The 12484-nt window shown below is 40.1% G+C and overlaps 2 protein-coding genes and 1 long non-coding RNA gene across 5 annotated transcripts in view; 1 reads left to right on the forward strand and 2 right to left on the reverse strand.

Moving 5' to 3' along the window:
• Positions 1-1611, forward strand: part of LOC103470672 (uncharacterized) — a 10802-nt gene extending 9191 nt beyond the window's left edge. Inside the window, exon 2 of the long non-coding RNA XR_534512.1 lies at positions 1559-1611. This is a non-coding gene — a long non-coding RNA (uncharacterized LOC103470672). The remainder of the gene's footprint in view (positions 1-1558) is intronic.
• Positions 1-5958, reverse strand: part of dhfr (dihydrofolate reductase) — a 36491-nt gene extending 30533 nt beyond the window's left edge. For both annotated transcript variants that reach the window (XM_008419291.2, XM_008419290.2), the window contains exons 1-3: positions 4811-5958; positions 4641-4690; positions 4371-4476 (exon numbers count right to left, since the gene is read on the reverse strand). In XM_008419291.2, coding sequence (XP_008417513.1) covers positions 4371-4476; positions 4641-4690; positions 4811-4902 — 248 coding nt within the window. In that variant the 5' untranslated portion in view covers positions 4903-5958. The remainder of the gene's footprint in view (positions 1-4370; positions 4477-4640; positions 4691-4810) is intronic.
• An 85-nt stretch (positions 5959-6043) lies between these two features.
• Positions 6044-12484, reverse strand: part of gtf2h2 (general transcription factor IIH, polypeptide 2) — a 15007-nt gene continuing 8566 nt past the window's right edge. For both annotated transcript variants that reach the window (XM_008419292.2, XM_008419294.2), the window contains 5 exons: positions 8265-8328; positions 8084-8187; positions 7855-7957; positions 7736-7775; positions 6044-7289 (listed from right to left, as the gene is read on the reverse strand). In XM_008419292.2, the coding sequence (XP_008417514.1) occupies positions 7179-7289; positions 7736-7775; positions 7855-7957; positions 8084-8187; positions 8265-8328 (422 nt within the window). In that variant the 3' untranslated portion in view covers positions 6044-7178. The remainder of the gene's footprint in view (positions 7290-7735; positions 7776-7854; positions 7958-8083; positions 8188-8264; positions 8329-12484) is intronic.

Below are 12484 nucleotides of genomic sequence, written 5' to 3' on the forward strand. Positions count from 1 at the left end.
TTACTGTTAAAGAAAATCCTGTAGAGACACTTTATAAGGCTAGATATGTAGCAAAAGGCTATAATCAGGTTGCTGGTATTGACTACCAGGAGACTTTTTCTCCTACAGCTGATATGACATCTGTGCGTGTTCTAATGCAACTTGCTGCTCAATATGATTTGGATTTACAMCAAATGGATGTCAAAACGGCATATTTACATGCTCCTATTGATTGTGAGATCTTTTTAGAACAACCTGAAGGATTTGAGGTGGAAACAGAAACRGGGGAGAAACTAGTCTGTAAACTTAATAAGTCACTTTATGGTCTGAAACAGTCGGGACGAAATTGGAATAAAATGTTACACGATTTCCTAATTGAAAATGACTTTGTGCAGAATCCTGCTGACTATTGTGTTTACAGCAAAGAAAATGAAAATGAGASGGTGATCTTGATTATTTGGGTTGATGATCTTATTCTTGCAGCTAGTAATGATCAAATACTTCAAAGTGTAAAGAAAATGTTAGCTGTTAAATTTAAAATTAAAGATCTTGGAAGACTTAAACATTTTCTAGGTATTRATTTCWCTCAGAAACATGGTCAAGTGAAAATGAAYCAGAAAAGATAYATCATGAAAATCTTGAAAAGGTTTGACATGACTAACTGCAAACCAAGATCAACCCCATGCGAAAATAAAATGAAGTTGGACAGTGAAGGTCGACCTGCTGATCATAAAAAGTATCGTGAAGTCGTGGGGAGTTTGATCTATGTGATGATGAGCACCAGACCTGACTTGAGTTTTGTTGTCAGTAAGTTGTCACAATACTTGTCTGAACCGAAAGAACAACATTGGGTTGCAGCAAAGCATGTATTGAGATATTTGAAATGTACAGTAGATCAGGAATTATGTTTCAAGAAAAATGATCTAAAACTTGTGGCATACTGTGATGCAGACTGGGCGGGAGACGAGAAGGACAGAAGAAGTATGACTGGTTACTGTTTTTGTTTATCAGAAACTGGACCTACTGTTTCCTGGAAGTCTAAAAAGCAGTCCACAGTTTCTTTATCTGCATGTGAAGCTGAATATGTTGCTTTGGCTGCTGCTACACAGGAAAGCATTTACCTGGTCAATCTAATGAATGGAATGGACTCTAGACATGAATATACACCCGTGACCATTTTTGAAGACAACCAAGGTGCAATTGAACTTTCTAAAAGCCCCGTCTACCGCCAAAGATGCAAGCATATAGATATTCGTTATCACTTTATTCGATCAGCTCTTACTGATGGAAAAATAACCCTTTGTTACTGTCCAACAACAGAAATGGTTGCTGATATTTTCACAAAGTCTGTAACTAAAATGAGAATGGATAAATTTGTATGTTTTCTTTTTGGTATGTGAATGAGATGTATTTTGTCAACATAAAAACAAGTGGGGGTGTTGAATATTGTTTTAATGCTAACTTCCTGTTGTGGGCGGAGCTTTGCGCAGGTGACACCGTTTTCTAATAAAAGGCCACAGGTCGCTCTGGTGAGCACTCGACATTTCCAGCCCTTTACAAATGGCAGCGTCTACATAAGGAAATGGAAGACCACTGGGACAGTTCTTGTTAAGCCCAGAAGTGGCAGGCCAAGAAAAATATCAGAGAGGCAGAGAAGAAGAATGGTGAGAACCGCTGAGGACAACCCACAGACCACCTCCAAAGACCTGCAGCATCATCTTGCTGCAGATGGTGTCTCTGTGCATCGTTCAACAATTCAGCGCACTTTGCACAAGGAGAAGCTGTATGGGAGAGTGATGCGAAAAAAGCTGTTTCTGCAAGCACGCCACAAACAGCCGTTTGAGATGAGCAAAAGCACATTTAGACGAGCCAGCTTCATTTTGGAATAAGGTCCTGTGGACTGATGAAATAAAGATTGAGTTGTTTGGTCATAAAAAAAAGCCGTTATGTATGGCAAAAAAAAAAAACACAGCTTTCCAAGAAAAACACTTGCTACCCACTGTAAAATTTGGTGGAGGTTCCATCATGCTGTGGGGCTGTGTGGCCAATGCCGGCACTGGGAATCTTGTTAAAGTTGAAGGTCGCATGGATTCCACTCAATATCAACAGATTCTTGAGAATAATGTTCAAGAATCAGTTACAAAGTTGAAGTTACGCTGGGGATGGATATTTCAGCAAGACAATGATCCAAAACACCTCTCCAAATCTACTCAGGCATTCATCCAGAGGAACAATTACAATATTCTGGAATGGCCATCCAGTCCGCAGACCTGAATGTCATTGAACATCTGTGGGATGATTTGAAGTGGGCTGTCCATGCTCGGCGACAATCAAACTTAACTGAAGTGGAATTGTTTCGTAAAGAGGAATGGTCAAAAATACCTTCATCCAGGATCTCATTAAAAGCTACAGGAAGCGACTAGAGGCTGTTATTTTTGCAAAAGGAGGATCTACTAAATATTAATGTTCCTTTTCTGTTGAGGTGCCCATACTTTTGCACCTGTCATATTTTATGTTAATGCATACTGCACTTTTTTTTTTAGTCCAATAAACCTAATTTCAATACTGAAATATTACTGTGTCCATAAGTTATTGGTTGTATCAAACTGAAATAGCTGTTGCAATCACCCAAATATTTAGAAATAAAAATGATTAAGATTAATAGGGGTGCCCAAACTTTTTCATATGACTGTATGTATTGACAATGCACAAAAATGTTTTCCAGCTGCATCCAGGACCTACTGCCAGTCATCCAGAAGGTTTTTATTTTCTGTAAGAATGTCTTAATATAATGTGTTTTGTTTTTTAGTTTTAATGTCTTATGTGTGCATACTAAGCTGGAAGTTGCCAAACAATTTCACTGTAGTTTCATAATGACTAAAAAGATTCATGTAGCTCATAATGATTGTCTGTTCTGTGTTATCAGCTGATGGAGGAGGGCAGAGAGTTCTGGCAGCAGAGGAGGAGGCATTCTGGGAGGATGGCAGCTATGAGGTGGTGTCAGGATGGACTGACACCACCTCCATCCTGGGGAATGGAGGTGGGGAACTTGGGGTTGAGACCCCAAGTTCCCCCAATCAGGAGCTCAGTGACATTAGGACTACGCTACAGGAGAAACGCTGGGCCTGTCCTGAATGCAACATAATGTTGGATCATGTTTGGACAAAAAAACACTGCCAGATGGTCCAGAAATGGAGAAGCATTTATGTCTTATTTTGTGTGCAAACAGTAAAAAAAAATTTATGAAATAAAGAAAAACTTCTGTGCCTCTTATATGTTTTTCATGTATGAACATGTTGCATATAAGCAATATCAAATAAATATATTTTAATAGAGCATTTGTTTTTATATAGATTTTTTAAAAATACAGCATAAAAAATATTAATGAGGGGTTTATTTATAAAGTCATAAGTGCTATCCAATGGGCACACATCAACCAACCAATCACATGTCAATGATGAACTGTGATGTCATTGGTTTTCATCCAATGACTGAGAATCCACGTGGGTCTGCTGAAGCGCCTTTGCATATGCTAGACTATTCGTATGCTAAGTAGAGTCGTTAACACCTCCCATTAAGCCACTCCCCCCTCCAAGGATTCCGCAATCGACAGATTTCGACTCCCGTGAGTTGTGAGACAGTGAAAATGCAAACTGTCGATTGTCGATAGAATTTTTTTTCTAATTCACTTAACGCTTACTTTGAATTATTAACTCCAGTATATTTTAAATTACATCTCAGTGTGTAGTTTGAGTTAAAAATCAAAGATTTTTAAAGTATGCCTTTTTAGGTGCCTTAATCTTTTATCGTTTTTGTTAAAAGTTAAAACATTTTTCACATTTCCTCTAAAGTGTACCTATTGTTTTATTTTCAGTCCCCTTGCAGCTTGATGTCGSAACTGGCCCCATTTCTCTGCTAGACTTAAATGTAAGTTCATATAAAAAGTGCTGCAGTATTTTGCTATAAATTATCTGGATAACAAGGTGAGAAATAAGTTTTAACTAAGAAAAAAATAGCGAAGKAGAGATAAGTAGTTAAAGTACACTTAAATTGTGCTTTAATACAATTTAAATACTATTAAAATACACCAAGCACAAAATTAGTTGCTCCACAATGTCACACTTTAAGTTAACTAATTCTAAGTGAACCTTAAGTATACTCATTAGTCTGACTTAAAGTATGCTTAAGTATACTAAAATTTAACATTCTTCGTATATTTATTTTTGTACCAGGAATGTGTCTGACTGAATAAAACTTACGTATTTTAAAAAATATTTTGTATTCAAAACAGCCGAGTGAAATATAAACTACATATAGAAAACTGAAACAAATGCTGACGAGGACTTCCTGAACGGTGGGTCACGTGCATTCTGTGTTTGTGTGCGTCATACTTGTACTTCCTGCTGAGGACGATGTTGATCCTGCCGTTCAGTGGCCTGTTCTTCTCTGGGATGGAGAACCAGGTCTTCCTGCCCATGATTACCACATTCTTCCTGCCTACAGGAGCAGTTTCAGTCGCTTATTAATCCAACTGTTTAACAATTTCTCTGTGTGCCCATCACACAGAGAAAGAAATTGATTATTTAAAAAGCAACAATTAAATCAGCAGCTCCTCCATAACCCAAGTTTATGTTTCTGTCATCTAAGGAGGATGAAGTTACCTGCTACTGACGGTGTGGCTGTCATCTTTCGGAAATGAGCGAATTCGTTGCTGAAAATTTGAAAATTAAAATTACTTTATTGATCCCAAAGGGAATTTGAATGAATCAACGAAGGTGTTCAGCACTTTGACAGCTTCATTCCTTCCTGAGCAACTGCCATGGTAACTGACCTGAGTCGAATAGGATGCCAGGGCAGCTTCCCGTCCTTCCCAATGCCCAGGTTGGGGCACACCGCCACAATCCCGTTCAGGACCCGCGACATGGAGAATGTAGTCTGTCTCTTCTCAGAACTGGACAGCCAGCGTTTCCCGCCAACACAACATAACCGGAAATTACGATCTAGTCTTCTGGATAACTATTTCCGTATATTTTATATACTGCCCCCTGTGTACATAGGTGGTATTGATTGAATTTAAATCAAGTACCCTTAAATCAAGATCTTAAAAAAAGACATTTTCTAGTTTTCCAGATATTGACAAAATTCTATTTTTACAAGGTTATGACAAAGGCATATGACAAAGTGAGGATAGGAAGTGGGTCAGAAGTCACTTCTACAAGTGCCACACGTGGCAGTAACTCGAAACTCGAGCAAAAGACTGGAAGAGAAAGGAGAGAAGAAACCAAGTGAAAACATGAGAGAGAGAAGCTGATCTCTACCAAATCATGATCACAAGTATCATGAACTGTTTGCCTGAGCTGAACACTAATCAAGGTGCCAATTTACAAGAAGTATTGTCTCAAGGCACAAGTGGTTTAAAAAGTTTGTATCCAAGAAAACCCCGCAGATTGCATCGGGTCATTGACTTACAGAATTAATTCCTCCTGTGGTGACAACTGCTTGCATTGTGTTATTGACATTACAGCAAACTCTCTTACAGGGCATGAATGTAGAAAAAGGGGGGGAGGAAAAACTCCCCTTTAACAGGAAGAAACCTCCAGCAGAACCAGAAACCGACTCAATACAAGCAGCCATCGGTCATGACAAACTTAATTGGTTGCAGCATTATCTCAGCTGATGTCCTCCTCAAGGAAGGAATCCTAGTCAAACAGAATGCCACACAAAATGTAGCTTCTATGGAGAGGAGCTATAAAAGGAGAGAAGATGTAGATGGACATCGTCTTTGGGGGAAAGGTGGTTTTGTGAACCATTCGTTTTCACAAAACCACACCTTTCTCCCCAAGGACCATAATGTCAATACAGACTGGCTGATAGTTGTATGCGGATAACATTGGAATTTAAACCTAATGACATCCATCTACAGCAGGGGTGTTCAAGTCCAGTCCTAGAGAGCTTGATTCAGGTGTGTTGGAGCAGGGTGCATCTGAAAGATGCAGGATGGTAGCTCAATAAAAAAAAAAGATAATGTCACAAAGTTCAATGTTTTTTGTCACTCATGTCAGTAAAATCTTTATGCAAATTTATTACACAGAGTGAAGTACAGCCTTTACTTCGTGTCTCGCAAAATGTTAATATTACAGGAGATTAATAAAAAAAAAAGAACATTCTTCACAGAAATTCAAAAATACTTTGACTCCAAAGGGAAATTAAATGTCACCTGATTTTATCATTTCTACATTAAACCCTAGAAGTGACAGTTTTCTAATATTTAATAGTAAACTGCAAGAAAAAAGACTATGATGATATAGCGGTACTAACATTGGCATCGACTGGTACATTTTTAGAATATTGGTATCAGTCCAATAAATAAAACTGGGCTGATTTTAAACTCTAATATTTATTTTTTTGTTGCCGTTTGTTTTTAGAGGGGAAGTGAGGGGGCTGGTCATGTGGTCTTTGTTTGGTCATGTGACTGTGATGCAATAGGATTGTGGGAAGTTTAATTGAAGCAGAGAAGCAGTGGAGTCAATGTTGTGGAGAAATAGTAAAATAACATCGGTACAGGTAAAACATGCAGTTTGGAAACTCAACCAAGAAACACATGAATGAGTCAAAGTCATGAATAAGTGCATTTGAGTAAGTGCAAAGAACTGTTTGACTGAACTTATCCAAACTATATACTTCAAATCTGGATACAGATGATGTAAAAACCCACGTCAGGCATTTTGCGCTTCAAACCAGTTTTTCTTATTTACAAACAGCAGTTTTATCCTTAATGTTTTGATGAAAGGGAAAGATGAATGAAAAACACAACATTTTACTCTTCAAAACAAAACATTCCAAGCATTGTTAGTTGGATGATCTCCATGCAACCCAAAAACAAAATTGGCCCAATTCTTCAGACAGAGTGATCACTGACAGGACAGACATGAGGAATCAGAGGTGATGAGGAAGACCGATTCTTTGGGCCCAGTGGCGGTTTCTGATATGGGCAAAATGGGCAACAGTCCAGGGTGTTATCTTGTGGAGTGGCATGAGCACCCCCAGCCCCTCTCATTGTTTATATTCCCCCTCCTGCCTCCCTCCCACAGCTCTCACCCAGAGTATCTGATTGTCAAAACACCCAATCCACCTCACTCCCCCTTGTAGAGTGCTATGCCCTGAGCACCAAACTGGCTAGGACCGCCTCTGTTTGGGCCTCATGTAGCAGTCCGATTGTGAATGCAGCAGGGACAGCAGTGCAGTGATTCATGGATGAAGAGATCACACTCCCCACAGAACACACTGCAACACAAAGGACAGGCGAGGACCTGGAAGCCAGCAGAGAGAGGGAGAAGAGAGAAACATTCCAGATGTTGAGGAATGATTGGTCAGTAGCAAACATACCTGGGCTGGAATGTGAGAGCAAATCATTCCCCAGTTTTAATTAAATTAGTTCATTCTGCGTTACCTAGAAACACCATTTGTGTATGTTTTAAGCTCAATTGACTGTAAAGGTTTTAGTACAATGGTTGTATGTAATGGAGAGAAAACTCATTCTAAAGATTATAAATTCCAAAGAAATATCAGTGTCTGGAACTCAACACTTAACACTTTTACAAACACACAGCTGCTTTACTGTTGATAAACATATGCTACAGTTTTTTATACAAACCAAACATTCTCATTTATGTAATGATTTCCAGGAAGAAATAGAGCCAGTGTTCTTCTTCATTGAAGATCTAAAGAGAAACCAGTTTTCTGGAATTCTACTTACATTTTTATCTTTCAGCTGCCCTTGACAAGCCTGACAGAACCTGAAAGAAAATGACACTTAAGGCCACACAGGAGTGAGTTACATGGCAATAATGACACAGGTAAATTAATAAGCGTTACTTATTCTGCTGATAATTATCAGCTGGACTCTCAATAAATGCTTGGAGGGGAAACAGATGATGAAAGGATCTGGCCAGATGTGGAGCAGACACCAGCGTCAAACCTGAGAGGAAAACGCCCACATACGCACACAGCTAAAGTTATGTTAGCTTAAAGACATTAAAAGAGAAAAATGAGCATCAGCTTCATAAAACACTCCATACACAATGAATGTCTGCATCACACATACCACAGACTTTACACTCCACAGGAAGCTCTGTGTATTTTGCTTGGCACTGCGGACAGAAGTATCCTCCTAGAGTCAGAGCCGGGCCACCACCACTGTCCAGATGACTAGGAACACGAACACACACAACTCATTGTGGGAACCAGATGTTAAAATGGTGGAGTTTTATTTTTTCTGTACTTACGACATGCTGAACGACGGTTTGACATCTTGATCACTCAGAGAGGTTACAGTGTGCTGAGGAAAACCTAAGCAAACACGGGTTCCTGTTAGTATCAACAGTCCAAATGAAGCACAGACAGAGGAGCTGACTCTAGCTAGACTGCCTGGATACGAAGTACATCTTTTTAATGCCACTTTAATCATTAGAACCATGTGCATTTCAAGGGCCCTGGGAACTTGATTTTCAAATGAAATGCTGAATTTACTTTAATGCAAAAACAGGACTCAACAGTCCAGGAAGATGCCTCTGCCGTTGTCTGGTTCAGGCCTGGTCTGTCATGCTTTTCTGGAATGGATTTAGCTTGGCAATCCTTTCAAGGCTGCAGTTCTCCCCGTTTGTGCATCTTTTTCTACTATACCTCTTCCTTCCGCTCAATTTTATGTATAGCATATTAATGCTTGGATACAGAACTCTCTGAACAGCCAGGTTCTTCAACAATGATGTTTAGTGTCTTCCTCTCCTTGTGAAGGGTGTCAATGACTCTGTTCTGGACATCTGTCCAGTTAGCAGTATTCCCCATAATGTCGACCCACTGACCTGGAGTGAGCAACATTCCACTAATACAGTGGTGTCCAAAGTCGGTCCTCGAGGGCCGACTAGGTTGTTACTACCTAGTGGTTGTTACTAGCTAGTGGTAGTAACAACCTCCTCTGCAAGTCAGTGTTCCTCTTAGGCCTCTAATGAGCCATCATTTGATGCAGGTGCACTAAACCAGGGAGAGAACTAAAACATGCAGGATGCCGGCCCTCCAGGACTGACTTTGGGCACCCCTGCACCTAACCCTAACCCCTAACCCTTTACACAGTAACACTATTTTAATAACTAAAACCACATGCATTTAATGCCCAACTGGTCATAACGCTAGTCAAGTCAGTGTTTGCCTTGACAACAGGCTGGACAGGAGATGCAGCAGTGAAGCGTCTATAACACAGGTCTCAAACTCCAGCCCTGGAGGGCCATTGTCCTGCAACTTTTAGATGCGTCTCTGCTGCACCACACCTGAATAGAATAATTAGCTCATTAGCAAGGATTCTACACAAGAATGAGGTAATTAAGCCATTTCATTCCAGTGTTTTGTACCTGTACATCTAAAAACTCCAGGACAGCGGACCTTGAGGACTGGAGTTTGACATCCTTGGTCAATAAGAAGGAACAGAGCAGACTGTACTTTTTGGGGAAGCTCAGATCCTTCAAGGTTTACATCAAGATGTTGCAGATCAACAAGTCTGTTGTTGAGTGTCATCTCTTCTGCTGTCATCTGTTGGGGCAGCAGCATCAGAACCAGGGACCTAAAACGGCTCAACAGCCTGAGCAAGAAGGCTGGATCTGTTCTGGGGACGACTGTGGAACCATGTGAGATGATGATGCAAAGAAGGATTCTTGATAGGATCAAGAAAATTAAGGACAACTCTGACCATCCTCTTCGTGACACTGTCTTGGGAAAGCAGAGTATCTTCAGTCAGAGGCTTCTTCAGATTTACTCATACAGACCGCTGCAGGAGATCTTTCCTGTCAACAGCCATCACAATCTGCATGTAACCCAAGTGAAATGTTGAGTTCCATTTTCTGGTTCGCTACTATTGCCCTCCAAAATCTAGTTTGATTATATTACTGCAATTCTCGCGAGATTTACTAAGCAGCCAATCATTGCTGAGCGTCTGGGTCACATGTACCACCGTAGCTAATTTGCTGGGTATATTAGCTGGAGTGAAAAGCATGGAGGATTAGAACGAGTTTGGGAGAGCAGAGCGGCAGGTTGGTTGAGCGTAACATTCTGTTTTTCTTTAATCTTGTATGATGCTGATAAAATTGTACCAACTTTAGGAGTCTCTGGTTGTGAGCTGAGGGATAAGGGAAACAAAACTGATTGTATGCCTTATGAACTGCGGAATTGGTGAGTCATTTTATGAAGACTTGGCGTTATCAATCCAGATGCTATATTGCGACTCTGAGCAAACAAATTGGAGAACAATGAGATGCCTTAAATATTTATTAAAGTATTTGCCTAGCTTGATGTTTTTTTACATTGTTTGTTTTTGTATGGAGCATGTTTATTGACTTTTTTATGAATAAGATTTATTTAGAAACATATTTGGAAATTCATTGATTAGCAAAACGATCATTAGGATTATTCATATTGCAATGAGTGCCGATCGTTTTTTTTTTGTGTGTGCACACTGAAATGTTTTGATGATATATTTGAGACTGGTCCTGCTTTATTGTACAGGCCAGGTTCGATGGCGAGCTGAAGAATCAGGTTCAAGAGCCTAAAAGGATATTTCACCTGAGGTGTTAAGATTTGGTTTCCCCACCAGGCTGGGGGGAAACTTCCTGCAGCCCATGAACAAAACTGTTCCCCCTCTGATCTGACTTTTGTCAGTATATGAACTGCAACAAGCCCTCTAAACAACTCACCCGATCCTGTTGAACCGCCCCAGTTCAGGGGGGTGTATGAACTGAATAGTGTGGCTTGTTGCTGGAACTGTGGAACTGATTTGTTTTCTTTTGATTTGTTAATTTAATATTGGTTTCTTTGTGTATTATTTCCTTTAAATTAATATGGCCATTTTAATGTTTTTTTCCCCCTTTCTTATTGTAATGTAAATAATTAATCACTGTGAATACAAGGCACTCACATCTGCAACTTCTAATCCGTCTACTCCTTCCTGAGTCGTATCTAGACTTCTGAGAACTAGTCCATTGACCTTGTTGGTCATGATCCATTTTTTTATTTAGAAATATAGTATATTGTTTACACAGATATGCTACATGCATCTTGAAGAATAAATGAGTTACAACATTTAATTAAATTTCCCTTTGGGATTAATAAAGTATTTTTGAATTTGTTTTTCTGTATCACAGCTGAGCTCCAATAACCAAATTTTTCCTGAGGGGCGAAACAGCAACCACCATTCAGTGGCTGACATGTCAAACAGCAGGTAAGACACAATACCCCCTACAACCATTACAGGGCCCCCTGGTCTCAATGTGACCGTAGCTTTACTTGCCCCCCCTACCAGGCTAAGAATTACTTGTGTGTGTGTATATATATATGTATATATATTTTTTAAATAAGCCAGACTACAAGCGTCTCTGTTGCGCTGAGCATTTCACTAACAGAACAGAGTTATTTCTTAAAAACTGATTTATAGTTGATGAATTTAACATCCCACAAAGCCGGAGCATGGACCAATCACACCATTGGTGCCCTGCATGTTGCCTCGCGCTTTGTCGCTGCTTGATCACTGAAGTTTACCTCAGCGCGAAACCGTTCACTCAAACTGGACACAAGCTCACCTGTATGAACATTTACATCAACCCAAAGTGAGGGATTGTGATTTGAACTGCAGGTATAACCTGTAGTCGCGCTTTCAGAGGTGCATGTTGAGCGAGCAATGAGAATGATTTCTGCCTGTGAACAAAGAATTATGTGCAGCTTTAACATCTCAACACGCTACCCAGCTCATGGCTCTGTGTCTGGGGTTAAGCTAACGCACCGGCCAAATGCTGAAGCTCCATGGGAAGAACTTACGTGCTCGCCTCATAGTCACACATCACGCTGGTTTTATTTTATATTATTTTAGTATTACATTTTCCAGTTACACGATACAGCAAACATATCAACTCTGAACACTTAGAGTTAATGCGCTTGGCCGCGCAGATCTGAAAAACTTGTTCCATAAAGATTCGGTAACCAAAACAGTCGCTGTTCTTTAACAGCGACTGTTTTGGTTACCGAATCTTTATGGAACAAGTTTTTCACACCTTTGTGTGCTGATCAATCGGTCACCGATCATAATCGGGCCGATTTTTGTGAAAAAGTGCATGATCGGTGATTGGCGATCATTGGCTCTTGTTGCCGATACCGATCACCTGCATCTCATTTCTCAGCCTGCCTGTGCAGCTGGTCTCCTCTTTCCTTCACACTGCGCAAACGTGCAGCAACAAATCCTAAGCTATGTGGAACTATAACGCACTGAGTGAATGGGGACGTTTGTGTGTTGCGGTGGAAAATTGAAGCACGTCAAAATGCATCAACACAACGAAGCCAATACGACATAAAAACAATGCCATACTTGATGTAGTTTGGCTACATCGAGGCTCATTGCAGTAAAAAAGACATATGGAGGATCAGATAGCAGGTAAAGCAGAGCACAGCTACAAACACTCACCCGGATTAG

Source organism: Poecilia reticulata, linkage group LG9, assembly GCF_000633615.1.
Source record: "Poecilia reticulata strain Guanapo linkage group LG9, Guppy_female_1.0+MT, whole genome shotgun sequence".
Classification (NCBI taxonomy): Eukaryota; Metazoa; Chordata; class Actinopteri; order Cyprinodontiformes; family Poeciliidae; genus Poecilia; species Poecilia reticulata.